The 16,927-nt window shown below is 40.1% G+C and overlaps 1 protein-coding gene across 2 annotated transcripts; it reads right to left on the bottom strand.

Moving 5' to 3' along the window:
- Positions 1–4,534: 4,534 nt before the first annotated feature.
- On the bottom strand, positions 4,535–15,514 carry b3gnt3.4 (UDP-GlcNAc:betaGal beta-1,3-N-acetylglucosaminyltransferase 3, tandem duplicate 4). Of its 2 annotated transcripts, XM_076985465.1 has the most exons (3): positions 15,239–15,514; positions 6,455–6,550; positions 4,535–6,334 (listed from the first exon to the last, which is right to left on the bottom strand). In XM_076985465.1, exons 1-3 carry the CDS (start codon positions 15,261–15,263, stop codon positions 5,421–5,423), a joined length of 1,035 nt encoding a protein of 344 aa, XP_076841580.1. In that variant the 5' UTR covers positions 15,264–15,514; the 3' UTR covers positions 4,535–5,420. The 2 variants fall into 2 exon arrangements, with proteins under 2 accessions (XP_076841580.1, XP_076841579.1); XM_076985464.1 differs by having other exon boundaries at positions 4,535–6,550; positions 15,239–15,506.
- Between the last annotated feature and the right edge of the window lie 1,413 nt (positions 15,515–16,927).

Here is a 16,927-nt window from a genome sequence, read left to right as displayed (position 1 = left end):
AATCTTCGTATTTGTGTATTTTGATTAAAATTGTGTAAATCTGTACTTTTGTAAATTTCTGAATCTGTAAATATAGAACCTTTTGTTTTTTATGTATTCTTATTCTTAAAAATTCTGAGTCGAAGGCACTGCAATTTCATTGTTCTTGAAAAAGTGGCAATGGCAATAGAGATCTATCTTATCTTATCTTATTTTATGACTGTCAATCTCCCTCAGACTGGAGCTCCATGGAAGATCTCACCTCGTGATGTAGCAATGATCCTACAAAAGGTGAGAAATCAGCCCAGAACTACACGGGAGGAGCTGGTCAATGACCTGAAGAGAGCTGGCACCACAGTTTCCAAGGTTACTGTGGGTAATACACTAAGACGTCATAGTTTAAAGTCATGCATGGCACAGAAGGTTCCCCTGCTTAAATCAGCACAGGTCCAGGTCAGTCTTAAGTTTGAGCATGACCATTTGGATGATCCAGAGGAGTCATGGGAGAAAGTTCTGTGGTCAGATGAGACCAAAATATAACTTTTTGCGATGAAAAATCACAATTCACAAATATGGCACACATTTAATTCCACTCACTGTGTTTTGATGACAAAGAATGATGAGTACCATCCCAAAAACACCATCCCTACTGGGAAGCACGGGGGTGGAAGCATGAAGTTTGGGGATGTTTTTCTGCACATGGGACAGGACGACTGCACTGTATTAAGGAGAGGATGACTGGGGCCATGCACTGCAAGATTTTGGGGAACAACCTCCTTCCCTCAGTTAGAGCATTGAAGATGGGTCATGGCTGGGTCTTTCAACATGACAATGACCCAAAGCACACAGCCAGGATAACCAAGGAGTGGCTCCGTAAGAAGCATATCAAGGTTCTGGAGTGGCCTAGCCAGTCTCCAGACCTAAACGCTATAGAAAATCTTTGGAGGGAGCTCAAACTCCATGTTTCTCAGCGATAGCCCAGAAACCTGGCTGATCTGGAGAAGCTCTGTGTGGAGAAATGGGCCAAAATCCCTGCTGCAATGTATGCAAACCTGGTGAAAAACTACAGGAAACTGGACTGGGGACAGGGAAACTGCATAAGAATCTAGTAAATATATGTAAATATCCCATAAATAAACAAATATAAAAACTAAACATACACACTCATATGTATGCATATCCAATATCCATTCGTATCCAAATATGTATATACACTACTCACAAAAATTATATTGAATATTTTGCTTTAAGGTAAAATTTCAGGAAGAACCTAAAATGCACTCTGACCTTTACAGGTGAACTTAACGTGACCTCTAACAGGTCCAACTGTTCAGGGTTTCAGTTCTTGCTGTTTTCTAACAAGGAGCTTAACTGCAAAATTCATAACAAGTTAAACCAAGAATCAACCAATACATTTCCTGGTTCAGTTAGAATTGGTATTTAAACAGTCCTGCTCATCATGCTGTTCACAGGTTGACGTCATGAGATCAAGATGACACCTAACACCTGGTCAACAGAACCTCACCTTTGTGAGGCTTCAAACAGGATGTTCACAGACAGAAGTGTCCACTGAGCTTAGAGTGTCACAGAATGTCACCAGCAGGTTACAATAGAGATACAGAGAGACTGGAAGAGTGACAGAAAGGCGTAGAAGAGGACGCCCTGTGGCCACGTCCCACAATGATGACAGCTTAATTGTGAACAGTGTCCTGTAGAAATGGATGATGAATGCCACACAACTACAGTCACATTTTAAGGTGAGGGTCACCCAAGTGTCGTGTCAGACCATTCAAAACCATTTACATCATTTACATTTACATCTGAGTGCTAGACGACCTTCAAGAGTACCTGACCACACCACCAGACACAGGTGTCATCGTCCTGCATGGACCAGGGACTAGTGGGCCTCAGTGTCCTCATAATGGACCTCAGTGTCCTCATGATGGTTATTTGCCATTATGGATGTGGATTATAAGCCTTTTGTGATTATACAATAATTATATTATGGTATAATTACACTTGGCAATTATACAATACTACCTATTGTAATTATACAATACTATAAAAGTATTCGCTCACCTTCCTTGACTCACATATGAGCTTAGGTGACATCACATTCCTAATCCACAGGGTTCAATATGACGTTGGTCCACCCTTTGCAGCTAGGAAATAAATTAATAAACTTGCCTTGCCTTGCCTAGAACATCTTCAACTCTTCTGGGAAGGCTGTCCACAAGGTTTAGGAGTGTGTGTATGGGGATTTTTGACAATTCTTCTAGAAGTGCATTTGTGAGTTCACATACTGATGTTGAATGAGAAGGCCTGGCTCTCAGTCTCCACTCTAATTAATCTCAAAGGTGTTCTATCGGGTTAAGATCAGGACTCTGTACCGGCCAGTCAGGTTCATTCACACCATCCATCTCTTTATGGACCTTGCTTTGTGAACTTGTGCACAGTCATATTGGAAGAAGAAGGGACCAGCTCCAAACTGTTCCCACAAAGTTGGGAGCATAGAAATGTCCAAAATGTCTTGGTATGCTGAAGCATTCAGAGTTCCTTTCACTGGAACTAAGTGGCCAAGCCCAGCTCCTGAAAAACAACCCCACACCATAATCCCCCATCAACCAAATTTTACACTTGGAATAATGCAGTCAGACAAGTGCCGTTCTCCTGGCAACCGCCAAACCCAGACTCATCTATCAGATTGCAGATGGAGAAGCGCGATTAGTCACTCCAGAGAACACACCTCCACTGCTCTAGAGTACAGTGGTGGCGTGCTTTACAACACTGCATCTGACGCTTTGTATTGCACTTGGTGATGTATGACTTGGATGCAGCTGCTCAACCATGGAAACCCATTCCATGAAGCTCTCTGCGCACTGTTCTTGAGCTAATCTGAAGGCCACATGAAGTTTGGATGTCTGTAGTGTCAGTTTATGTGACCTAGCACTTTGTGGCTGAGTTGCTATCGTTCCCGAACACTTCAATTTTCTTAGAATCAGGGTACCCGCGGGTCCTTAAAAAGTCTTAAAATGTCTTAGGGCGTACTCACACTAGGCTCTGTGATCCGGGCCCGGGCACGGTTGCCTGCCGAAGCACGGTTCGTTTGGCTAGTGTGAGCGCTCCAACCGTGCCCGGGCCCGGATCAGTTAACCGTGCTCGGGCCCGCTTTGAAGAGGTGGGCCAGGGCACGATTCATGTGGACTCGGGCACGGTTCGCTTCTAGTGTGAGCGCTATCCGTGCCCGGGCCCGCTTGGTGCCTCGTCTGATTGGTTCATTTCGCTGGAACTCAAACATGACATCAGTGATGCGACGCTCACGTTAAACAGTCATAGCGGCAAAGCGATTAGCAGACAATCGTTGTGTTAAATTATCGATAAATCTGTGCTTGCACCGTGTTTCTGCACTCCCAAAACGACTCCAAAAATACAATAAAAAGAGAATCGTGAACTCTATAGTGTTGTGCGAGCGCGCTTTTTTCCAAATAAAGCGGCGTTGTGATGACGTAAGCGTGCTCGGGCCGGGTTGCTGAAGGCAGTGTGAGTGCAGGCCAGCGGGGGAGTGGGGAGGGGGGATAACCGGGCCCCAGCACGGAACGAGCAAACCGTGCCTAGTGTGAGTACGCCCTTAAATTTAGTTTTCCATATTCAAGGCCTAAAAATGTCTTAAAATGTCTGGAATTTTACGAGGGGAGGCATTAAATTATTATAAGTGTGTGTTGTTCAGTTGTTCTGGCGCGATGTGAACTTTGCCGAATCTAGCGCTAATGCAGAAAATAACCGCTCCAGGGTCCTAGTGCTAGATTCCTAGCGTTGGCGTATACGGCCTCAACAACGTCAACAATTTTCGTTCGCCACCCCCCCCCCCCCCCCCCCCCGTCAACAATTCTCGTTCGCCTATTATTTTTTCTTGTGAGAGGTATTAAAAAGGTCTTAAAAGTCATTGAATTTGAGATTTAAAAATGTGCAGATACCCTGAGAATACAGCTATCACAAGAAATTTCACAGGTCGGCATCCTTACACAGGTGGCATCCTATCACAGTTAAACGCTGGAATTCACTGAGCTCCTGAGAGTGACCCATTCTTTCACAAATGTTTGTAAAAACAGTCTACAGGTGCTTAATTTTATACACCTATGGCCATGGAAGTGATTGGAACACTTGATTCTGATAATTTGGACAGGTGAGCACATACTTTTGGCACAATAGTGTGTGTCCCTATTGTAACTGAATGAATGTACACACCCAGTCTGCACCCCATTGGTGTTTATGTTCTACTGAGGAATTTGTTTTTTAGACACTTGTAAATCTGGAGGAACATTTCAGGAAGTTTTAATTTAGCTGCAGTTTATTTGTCTTTTTATGAAGGTCTAATGACTGAGGCCCAATCTGAAATTACACCCTGATATTTAAGACTTTTAAAAACATTAAAGACAATGGAGCCTAACTGCTTATCACATGACCATGAGGAGCAAGGCTGGGGCTAAAATGTCCCAAACGTCCCATTGTTTCCATAGTGACAAAAAGACAGCAATTTTTTAAATATATGCTTTATTTAAAAATTAAAATAATGCAAATCTCCACTTTAAAAAATACATTGAAAAAATCTAAAAAATACAATTAAAAAACTACAATGAAAAAAAAGACAATTGATAACGAGCTTTTAGAGATCACAGTCGTCATTTTAGATGGGACAGTCACCTCTAAATAGAAGGATCCTTAAATATTGTTTTTATTTCTGAATTTCACTTATTGGTATTTCAGTTAATACATTGGGCTTAGTTCTTATCATATGTCTAAATTTAGTCTGAAAATTATTTTTTGATCAGTAGAATGGTTCATATACAGAACAGGCCATAGGTGAGACACCAGTGCCCTCTACTGGAGATGGAGAGAAATGCAAGGTGTGTGAGAGTCAGGGGGTCACGATTAAGCACACTGAAAATCGGGAAGTTTGGGAGTTTAAACATGGACAAATAAGGAAATAAGAGTTTCAGGCATGGTTTTTCTACCAAACATCGGTTATTCCATAACTCCATTTAGGCATCTGAATTCCAAGTATACTGGAAGTAAGAAAATCAATTATCTTCTTTTTACAGCTTAATACGTTTCTGGCTCATCCGATGTCTACAGCCTCAGGGTGACAGAATGCGTTAGTTCCCACAGCCCCAAGCTTGCTGAACACCCCCAGCTGCTGTTCCAAAGTTAGCTAGCAACCACTGTATTAGCTAACGCATTAAGGCAGGCTAGCCTCCACATAGCCACTAGCTTATTTTCTTGAGATTGACTGCTAACTGCCTGCTAATTAACTCTCTGTTTTAAAATGTTAGTTAAAGTTTCAAATGTAAAAACATATCATGTGTCCTGTTATATTTACTAGTGAATCTTTAGTAGAATAACAAATCTTAATCCCATCCCACCCGTCATAGTGCAGTTATTCCTTAAAGCGTCTCTCCACATTCCAAATCATCTCGGTGGATTTCCTGCCACATGAGAAAAAGCTGGTGAGGGAGGAACCTGTGGACCAGGAGCATCTCACGGTAGTAGCAGGGATTGAACGAATCCACCTTCTGAGTGGGAATATAGAGGCCAGTAGTCCTCACGCCAATGTGTGATTCAGGTTTGAGGCCAGCCTCTTCCACACACATGCCTATGTAGACATCGTCAATGGGCATCAGAGTGATTGACTGAGACATCTTGTGAATAGTTCTGGCAGTGAAATGTGAGAGCAGAAATCCACCTCCGCCACAGTACTGAGGATACCTGTCTGACTTCTGCACCTGGACTGGGACGTAATATTTACTGGCTGCATATCGAACAGGCACTTCAAACATAACCTCTCCGACGTACAGGTGTTTGCTTCCATCCTCAGAATCCAGCCCTTTCAGATACTCCACCATGTTATCTGTGTTGGCGAAGATGTCATCATCTCCATTGAGGAGGAAGTGTGCATCAGGGCACCATCTCTCCATCCACTCCATGAACAGGACCTGCTTAAGGGTGAGGTTGAAGAAGGTATCACTGAAGTCCCACTGCAGAATGTCCTGGTGCTCACGGTTCTCCAGCTGAAGGAGCTTGTTCAGTCTCAACTTATCGTAGCCGGTCCCAGAGGTGCCGGACAAAAACACTGTACGAATCCATTTGCCATTTTGCAGCCTCTCCGCTGCCCACGTTTTGCGCAGAACCTCCCGGCGTTCATAGTTTGCTGGGGAGCTTTTGATGACCAGCAGAAGAAACACATGTGTGGAATTCTGTGGACCTCCACACTTATCAGGCACATTTAGCAACATTGGGAAATGACGACAGTGCCGGTAAAACAGGAAGTCTTGGATGTGAATTGGCAAGTCATGAAACCCTGTAACATTAGAAGCAGACACATTTCTTTCACATTTGGGTGGAGGTACTGTTGTGTAAAGTGGCTGTGGTGTTGTATGTTCAATTTCCAGATTCAGTTCTTCTATGATTTTGTCCTTACTGTCCTGTAGATTTGACCCCAGCATTGTAACCAAACACAAAGCGCAGAGTGCAAGCAGAGTAACTACTCCCACCTGCTGCCTCCTCGACTTGTTCCCTGTTGAAAGGGAAACAGACATCAGTGATGCATCAAGTCATTGTGCAACAGCATCAGGGTTATCATGTTTCATACACACAACTCATGCACAATGCTTTACATAACCATGGATGAAGGAAGAACACACACACAGTATATATATATACATACACACACAAACAGTGTGTGTTCAGTATACTATAGGTAAGATGTAGAAAGTCAATCATTTTTGACCGAAACATTTTTGACTCTGTTTTCATGATGTATCTGTACCCTGAGGGTTGGGGTTACTCCCTGTCCATTTGCTGATACATCACTGGTTTCTGGTTAGGAATGAAAACATGCATTCGAGAACATGATCAGTGATTACTGACTGACGGGACCTGTAACAGAATCCATGGACTGAGTGATACTGCCTGACACTCTTGGTGATTGGCGATAGTATCTTTGCTTCATTTATTAACTTCTTTCACAACTGGTTTATCCTGTTTTAGCCTTTGTGTCTGTGCAGGTAGGAACAGGAACACATGGGGGTGTGATCAGCTTCTCCACAGGCTGGGTGGGGAAGGGGTTTCCAACACTCCCAGCTGTGTAAAAATGGCTCTGGGCCGCTTGCCTTCTGTGGGGAGATTTGCTGGTTGTTTAGGCAGAATGTTCCTCATGTTTGCTGTGTTTAAGTCCCCAACAGCAGAGTGCTGAATCTGTTTCTGGGTTGTTCATGAAAGCGTAGCAGCTGTCAGATCAAGGGCTGCTGGATGCATACGCAGCTACATGTACAGAAGCTCTAGTTGTGAGCCATGACCCAGTCAGCACTTTTATTAATCTAGAAAAATTTACTTTATCTAGCTGCCTAGCCAGCGAACGTAGATGCTCATTAGAGAAATGTGCCATGAACATTGAAGAGAATGTGAACCTTCTGAACAGCACACGCACACATATGTGAATATATACACAAATAAAAACAAATACACACATATGTAAATATATACACAAACAAATACAAATACACACACATGCACACATACAAAAACATAGCTTTATAAAGTAAATCTACTCCTATATTAACTGTGGAATAACCTACCACCTGACATTCGTCATGCTACCTCTGTCTTGGCTTTTAAATCAGGTTTAAAAACCTATTTATATAAACTTGCATTTGTTCAGTAAGACACTGTGGTATGTTGTGTGCATTGATTTATTGTATGCAGTGTTGCGAATAACGCCGTTAAAAATAACGGCGTTAGGTAACGGCGTCATTTTGTCAGTAACGGGATAATATAATTAATTACTTTTCGTGTCGTTACAACGCCGTTGACGTTACTGGCAGAGGTGGGTAGAGTATTCAACAATTTTACTCAAGTAAAAGTACAGTTACTTGAACCAAATGTTACTCAAGTAAAAGTAAAAGTATGCATCCCAAAAATGTACTTGAGTAAAAGTTAAAAAGTACTTTGATTAAAAGCTACTCAAGTAGTGAGTAAATGCATGAGTACTGTCTCGTGTCAGTAAATTACATCATGGGAAATTAAATTACGGGAAACAATGACTTTTAATGATAAAAATAATTTATTATAAATAAATATTATATATATAAATTATTTATTATAAATAATATGTATTTTTGTTTGGTCCAAATTATTAGGCCTGTGTAATGTGTTCCACAAAGGCACTAACTGATGAGACTGTCAGCCAATACGTGTAGCTACAACTTGACACCAACTGAATCAATTTGTAGCAGACTTAATCATCCTATATTGCTAGTGTGTACAATCAGTGTGAGAACTGGTTTTTAGTATTGCACTGCGTTACATTTAATAATTACATCATACAAACGTTATGCCTCAGAGATATAGCATTACACAAAATTATACATACAGCAAACTTATCGTATGGTGTTTCCTCATATTTGATGTTGAGTTCTTGTAGGCTGAAATGTCCACACGTTTGCAGACACAATTGGCAGCGCCAAGGTTGCAAACTCTCACGCATTGAGCGTGAGACACACGCATTTGACTGTCTTCACACGCTTACACGCCACACATCCGATTTCTCACGCCGAAAAAAATCTAGTTTATTTACCTCTAGTTTAGTTACTAATTCGCTCTGGCGCCAACCACTGACGATCGATCGATCGCGATATAATACTTAATTTGTGTCCATTTTACACCCCCCCCCCCCCCCCCCCATCAACAATTTACGTTCACCACCCAAACCCCCACCCCCACCCCGGTTTAAATCTCACTAAAAGTGATCTTGAAAACTTGGCAACCCTGTAGCGCATTATATAGCAGTCCTTTTACACGTTTGTAATGTAAACATTGGCTGTATGAGGTCAGGGATGTTCGGTAGGTTTTTCTGTCACTTTCTTGGTGGAGAAAGTTTGCGTATGTGATTACGTGATTGACCGGCTTCATTTGATACTCATACTCGGGTGACGAGCCGTTGGTCAGTCTTCTCATTGAAAAGACTAATTATTTGCAAAACGAAAGTAACGGTAGCGCGCGGCGCAAATCCGATTGTAACGGAGTAAAAGTCGCGTTTTTCTCACCACATATTTACTCAAGTAAAAGTAGAAGTCTTTCATATTAAAACTACTCCTACAAGTACATTTTTGTCCAAAAAGCTACTTGAGTAAATGTAACGGAGTAAATGTAACGCGTTCCTACCCACCTCTGGTTACTGGTCATTAAAAGCGGTGCGTTACTATATTGATATACTAACAGTAATCCGAGCGGACCGCTGCCCAGGCTAGTGAGGAGTAACAGATCTTGATAGGTCACAGTTCTTCGTGTAACACCTGTTTAACTTAACAAGTCAGTAAGCGAATCAGAACCAGTGTTTTTACACGCGCGCCGAAGCACGCCAGTGAGACGGAGAGACACGCGACACAAACGGAGAAGAGGCAGAAATGGCGAGTCAGGAGCAAGCCGAAGAAAAATTTCCATTTTCAAGGTGGCGATATAAACATTATTTAAGAAAATACTTGAAGTTCCTGAATGTCTACCAGACTGTGTATTTGACTTATTAAGGATAGAGGTTTTATTGTTAAGTTTACTTCTGTTGTGAACAAACCAGTTGTCTCAGGTTGAGAGAATTTAATTTAATTTGATAGATGTAAATGCACTTTATATAGTGTAACTGTTTACTTTTGCTTTTTTTTTTTTTTTTTTTACAAAGATTTGGGATTTTAAAGGATTTTATCCTGCACTGGTCTGTGGATGTGCAATAAATATCAAAAGTTAAATACCTTTCTGATCTACTCATTTCAACTGACTGTGAAAACTGCTTTTTCAAAAAAATTCCTTATTTATCGGCATATAACTTTTTTTTAACTGTAACGCAAATAGTTACTTTCCCTGGTAACGAGTTACTTTTATTATAGAGTAATTTAGTTACTAACTCAGTTACTTTTTTGAACAAGTAGTGAGTAACTATAACTAATTACTTTTTTAAAGTAACGTTCCCAACACTGATTGTATGTTATGCTATTTTTTTTTTTATTGTTTGTTGTGTTTCTGTATTTTACACATTATTTATGAGAACATGTACAGCACTTTGGGCCACCTTGGTGGCATAGAAAGTGCTTTATAAATAAATTTTACTTACTATATGGGTAGCTTGTTTTTCATGCATACAGGGTAAATTTAACCCTCTATGGGAGTAATTATGAAAGAACAGTTTTTAAATTTCAACAAATAGTTATTTTATTTTTCTCTGAGCCTAAAAACAATAAGCAATTTTATTTTCTGAACTTTGACCTTTGATCTTTATTTTGGTCAGACGTCATTTATAAATGACTGTGACCCATTAGGGATAAAGTTTTTCCAGTTTGTGTTGTCATTTATATTTCATTTGATTACATGTAAGATAACAACATAACAACTTGAAAATATAAAACTAAACAATGCTTTCAACATTTATAGACTTTTTGGTCTGGAATGACTTTTTAAAAAATATTTAAGTTACAAGTAAGTTCATTGCATCAACACATATATGTGATGGAGGTTACCATTGTGCAAAGTATTGTAATCTTGAACTATTCCTATAATGTCAATCATGAAACCATCTTTCAATTTTATAACAATCTTTCAAATTCATATAATAATGGAACAATCTCTTTTAACTTATTTGTCATCACAGAACTTTGGAGTTCATGTATGAAATTCCTTTAGGCAGTTATTCTTGGGTGTGAAGCATAAATGTACTCCACATTTTTCACACATTACTCTGGTCTGAGCTGTGCAGCCCTCCTTCTTGCAGCGACCTTGTTTGTCTGAATAGTATGGCCAGTGAGCAGTGCCATCTTTCCTAACCTCTTGTTGTGGCATTGACTCTCTCTTTCTCTTCCGCTTCACGTCAGACCCCACAGAGCTAGGTCGGCCACGTTTCAGATGACTGCTTGCCCCTTGCTTACAGAGCACTTCAGCCACTGACATCTTGAACTCTCTCAGACCAAGCTCTTCTTTGCCTCTTTGCACACATGCATAGTCTCTGCGATAGAGAAGCCATGCGTTTACGCAGAGCATGTCCATGAGGTGAAAGAAAATGCGCAAGTACCACTTCCGAGATCGTATCTTTGTACGGTACAGGGCAATCAATGAATCCATCAGGTCCACCCCTCCCATGTTCTTATTGTAGTGCATAACAGAAGATGGACATTGCACATCTCTGACCTCTTTCAGCTTCCTGTCCCATCTCTTCACGGTACAAGTTGGATGGGCCCCTGCAAATGTGCTCAACAGTGTGACTGTGCGGTTGTCATGCCACTTGGTGGCAATGAGCTGCCCACCTTCATAAGTGGCAACTCTTTCATCAAAAGCTCCACGACCCACTGACTTCAGATCCTTGTCAGTTTTCATTAAACAACCCTTCAGTCTGTTGGCTCGCACAGTGCCAAGGCAGTAGATTTTCTTCTTTGCCATTTCTATTTCAAGACCTGTGCTTGTGAACCAGTTATCATGATATAGTTTGAAGTTTTGTTCTTGTGGTATAATGGATGCCACTCTCAGGACTATGTTGCTGCTGGCACCAAGATCAGGCATCCCATTCACTGGTTGGATCTTGCCTGTATGAAACTCAAAGTTATATGCAATGCCCTTGGAGTCACAAAGCACGTACACTTTGTAGCCCCACTTATGGGGCTTGCTTGGGTTGTATAATTTCAGGCAACTCTTTCCTTTGTAAGGAATTATTTGTTCATCGACACTGAGATGTTCATCCATTGGAATATTGTTCATGCTGTCAAGTGCAAAACTGAGCAATGGTCTCAGCTTAAACAGTGGATCTCTGCACAGGTTTGCAGGGCTGAGGTCCTGACTGTTATCATTGAAATGTAGGTTAGCTTTGATTTGCTCCCATCTTCGCATAGGCATTACATCTGCTATCTTGTCAATGCGTGTGCCAGCCTGCCAGCACATTCGTGTTGCTGGTATCCCATAGACAGACATGTGAAAAGCAATCCCAATAAACTGCTCTAACTCCTTCTCAGAACAATTCAGAGGTGAGTTGATGTCTTTTTGCACAGAGTAAAGGTTAGATTGCTCAACAATGTGCCGAAGACACTCGGGGGTGAACATCTGCCTGAAATATTCAGTTGGAGAGAAGACCTCTGACACAGATGGAAGTTGACCTCCCCAGATTGGGGCAGGATAGTGAACACGAGCATGTGTCCTCCATAGCAGCCTACGACTTGCTGCACCTGACGGACCTTCATCCTGACCCTCATCTTCAGTCTCACTCTGTTCGGACGCATCACTATACAGCTCGTCCTGTCTCATTGGCATATGTACAATGACCTCATCATCTGAGCTGCTACCCTCACTGTCTTCACTACCCTCAGGAATAGGTAGAGCTTGTTTTCTCTTCTTTCCATAAAATATACTGGTATCCTAAAGACAAAACTGTTCATTATATCTGAAAATGTAGTTGCTGCAATGCTAACACTTTATTGTAAAATTGTATCCCCTAATGGTACTTTGTCATTTCTGCATGACATATGTTCTTTTAGTCAAAAAAAGCCTTTAATTTTAATAAACTACTGTTAAAATGAATAAAGATGTTAGTAATCATATTAACCTACAAGCATGATTTTTTTAGAAGGAATCTAAATACATTTTCTACTGCAAAATGATCTTACCATGGCACCTATCTAACATGTGGCCGAAAGCATGGAACTGTGTCACTTGTTTCCCCTAGATACCAAAAAGTTTGGGCACATGATGACATTCTTCAATTTTATTGGCTAAAGTGGAAGTCATGTGATAGACTTAAAACAAAATTTGATTGGTTTAAGGTTTAAAAAACGTTTTAAAATGTTTTTTTCTCCTTTGTTATTTATACATGACAAAGTCCCATAATTAATACTTGTATTACATACTTACTTATACTACTACTTGTAAATGTAAATTTATTTATATAGCACTTTTTTGAGCCCAAAGTGCTTTACAACTCTAAAAACAAATGGAGACTATAAAGAAATTAAATATACAAGACAATTTTTACTTAAAATGCACAAAAAACAAAAGGAATTAATTAAATAAAACTAAGTAAAACCTCCACACTACAAAAGTTAATTGTGGATTATCTCAAAAGCCTGAGAATAAAAATGGGCTTTCAACAGTTTTTTAAAAGATGATATGGAATCTGCAAATCTGATGTTTACAGGAAGACTATTCCAGAGTTTAGGTGCATACACAGCAAATACACGGTCACCCTTTTGCTTAAGTTTTGTTCTCGGCACCATCAGAAGCCCTTTGTCTGTAGATCTCAGTGACCTTAAAGTGGAATGGGGAACTAATAACTCACAAATATACTCTGGCGTCTCACCATAAAGCCTTATAAGTTAAAACAAGCACCCTAAAGTCCACTCTCCACTTCACTAGCAACCAGTGAAGGGAAGCCAACGCTGGAGTGATATGTTCTCTACTTCTTGTTCTGCTTAAAAGCCAAGCAGCTGCGTTCTGCACCATCTGTAGCTTTGCCAAAGATATTTGGCTAAGGCAGGTTGTACAGGGCATTGCAATAGTCTATGTGCAAAGACACAAAAGTATGTATGATTCTCTCCTTAAATTATAAAATGTTTGATTTTTGCAATGTTCCTAAGCTGAAAAATATATGAATAAGCTTTTTGATGTGTTCAGTGAGTTGTAGCGGAGGATCAAAGATAACTCCAAAATTTCTAGGAAGAGCATTTACTCTTGATGTGAGAGACCACCTGCACCTCCCTAGGGATTTTATCAGAACTCACAACCATATTATACTAATACTAACTTAAAAAAAATAAAATAAATAACTGTATTGCCTGCCACACGCTCCTCGGCACTGCACAACAAAAGATCATACAGGTATACACTCTATAGACAGTTCTAAGTATAACTACGTATAACTAGGCTACATATAGTCTAAGTATAACTCTACGTGTAACTACATATAGTCTAACTCTACGTATAACTCGTAGCATGTACAATTTTATGTGGTTAAACAATCTCAGTTGTTGTTTCAACGTTGAATAGACATTCAAATGGCGTTTAATGTTTAACGTTGTTAAAAAGTTAACAAATTACATAGAAACACTGAAAGGGGGCTTTGTGCGCGTGAATGACAATGTGTGTGTGTGTGTGTGTGTGTGTGTGTGTGTGTGTGTGTGTGTGTGTGAGCACGCAACTCTGGAGAATGTTTGACCTAAAATGTTCACCACTTGAGAGCCCAACCTAATCTGTGGTTAGTCGTCGCTCTTTAGCGACAAGACGGTCGTCACGTACTAAAGCGGCCACACCCAGGTGATGGAGCCCATGGCCGAGAGAGGGAGGTGGGGGTGGTGGGGGCCAAAAGGGCTGCTGTCACATATTTTATATACTTTAGTTTTCCAATTAAAATTCTAAAGTGTACTGTTGTACATTTATTTTCTGCTATCTTGTACAATCATCTTCCTCTCTTCCTGCCAGACAAACTAGAAATCCGGTGAAAGGACCTCAACATTTATTCAGCAATGTCCCAGGTATAAGCAGAACGTGAACAGTTGCGTTGCAAACATGAATAATAATTACTGGTTCATTTACAAGTTAATATGCCAAACTGCGCACGGTGTAAAATGACAAGGAAATACACGTTTATTCAGTACTGAAAAGTAAGACTTTGAACCAACGTCGCCGTATCAAGGTTTCATTTTTCAGATTTTTTCCTGATCCATATCGCCTAAACCATTAATTCCACAAACCCTTAAGACTACATCTTTATCCTACCACACTTCCATACGAGTGACGGTAAAAGGTGTATTTAATAGAAGAGGCGAGCTACTGTCAGGCGTAATTGTTAATGTTGTATGTTCTTTGATATATAACCTAGCCCAATATATTCTCGTTCTAAATAAAAAAATAAAAAAATTCATAAATTGATAGGTTACAGATAGGCTAAATGACAATATAATTTCGAGTTTAATTTCTATCTAGTGAAACGGCGCTTATAACCGATTATAGGTGTGTAGACCGGGACCGTGGTGTGAACACGACGGTCTGAAGATGATGTTTTATGATGAAGACCAAACGGCTCCGTACGCCTGTAGACTTCTGATATTTCATACTGATACTTTTTATTTTATTGAGCGACTGCAGCGTGAAGACTGTAAGCCTAATTACATTTGTAAAATTGAAAAATATCAAACCGACAGATGTTAACTTCACATATAACAAAAGCAAAAGGGAATGTACTTACTGTAAATCTGTCTGAATATTTGCATGGTCGAGAAATACCTGCTGCTCGAAACTTAAATACGAATATAAACTAGAAATCTATTAATATTTACGTACAAAGTACAAACTGAAATTACTAGGTTATTTTTAAAACGAACTATTTTACCGAACGTTGAACGTACTTTTCACAAAAAACTAAGGCTGTTGGACCACTCACTATCTGACCATCCTCGCCTGACAATTACACACACACCGCTTTAGCTCCCTGCAGATGTATTTTAGTGAAGGTTATTATACCGGCGTCCCTAACGGGGGCAGCACAGGTTGTAGGCGTGTCTTCATACCAGAGGCTCACCTGGAGACCAGGTGTTGCAGTTACTACAAAATGTTGTGAAACAAGAACGTGAAATATAAAGTATGAAATCTGATTTTAAATGTGAGTGACTTGTTTGTATTGGTTCTAATCAGCTGAAACACTACTATGCTGCTTAAGTCTCATAGATAAATTCATTTCTCAATAATTTCTGTGGAGATGAGAAGTATGGAGTCAGCGTGATGCGAAGACTGTTGAAAATATAACATGGCCTGCAGCCCGTTTATACAACGTGCTGGCTCTCGTCATGAAATCACTTTTGCAGCAAAAATGATATTACATTACGGACCTGTGTGTTTAGGCTGGTGTTACTAACCTGTGTCAATGAGCCTTCACTATAATTTTTTGTATCTATATATCGTTTAAACACCATTCTCATTCTACAATTCTTCACATTCCAAGTCCTGCAGACACTCGGGCCTTGCTCACCTCACTTCAGTCTTCAGCACATTTGTAGTGAGAACAAAGACTTCCTCCAAGAAAGATGGTGTGAGCATTACTCTCCTAAGGAAGTCATACATGATGCCTTAGCTCATGTTTCAACTGTTTAGAGAGAAGACGCACTGACCTATAAACAATCTGATGTTAAGACAAGTATGCCTTCTGTGCTGACTTAATATACAACAAATAAAACAGTAGCCAATATTATACTGAAACACGTCGGTACCTCTGTCCGAAACATACGGCTTTTCTGGAAACTGTACTTCACTAGAATTTGTAATGCAGAACGATCAGGAAGCAGGCACATCTGCTGAGAAGAGATTTATTTATTGTTCTTATCGTGTTGAGAATCTTGGCATCATTTTTAAATCCTCTCTACAATTTGAGAGGGAAATGAATGCAAGATTAAAGATGTTTCTTATCAGCTGAGGCGATTTGCCAAACTAAAACCTGTTCTTCCCTCCTGTGATCTGGAGATAGTTTACCCTGCTGCTCTAGCCGTGCAGCTGGATTATGGCAATTCCTTGTTTAACAGTGTTAATCTTCATTAGTTCAATTCCTCCTAATTCTGCTGTCAATACAAAAGCAGCTTCTATTACGGAAGCGTTTGACTCTTCTTTCAAAGCTAATTATTCCTTTGGCTTCTTTGGAGTGTGACTGATTTAATTATTTGTGTATAATATTTAAGTGTTGATAAGTATTGGTGTTCTTGTTTGTGTTGTATTTTGTGGTTTTTGGTGTGGTGTTATATGAATTCTAATTGAGGTTTCTCAGTTATGTGTAATTAAAAAAAGAAACTTGACTGTGTAACAAGGCAAATGCCTGTATATCAGACAAACATTAGAGTAAATGTGACACTGCTGGACAATGATTAATGCTCAAGGGATGTGGAACACT

This window comes from Brachyhypopomus gauderio, unplaced genomic scaffold (assembly GCF_052324685.1).
Source record: "Brachyhypopomus gauderio isolate BG-103 unplaced genomic scaffold, BGAUD_0.2 sc40, whole genome shotgun sequence".
In the NCBI taxonomy this organism is placed as follows: domain Eukaryota; kingdom Metazoa; phylum Chordata; class Actinopteri; order Gymnotiformes; family Hypopomidae; genus Brachyhypopomus; species Brachyhypopomus gauderio.
Note: the sequence above shows the minus strand (reverse complement) of the source record. Positions and strands in the feature narration are given on the sequence as shown.

Excerpts from the sequence above, each read along its gene's own strand:
- b3gnt3.4 (XM_076985464.1), bottom strand. The coding sequence starts at position 15,263 with ATGCAAATATTCAGACAGATTTACA. Across the intron at positions 6,551-15,238 it reads AATATTCAGACAGATTTACA|GGAACAAGTCGAGGAGGCAG; the intron begins GTAAGTACATTC and ends CCCTTTCAACAG.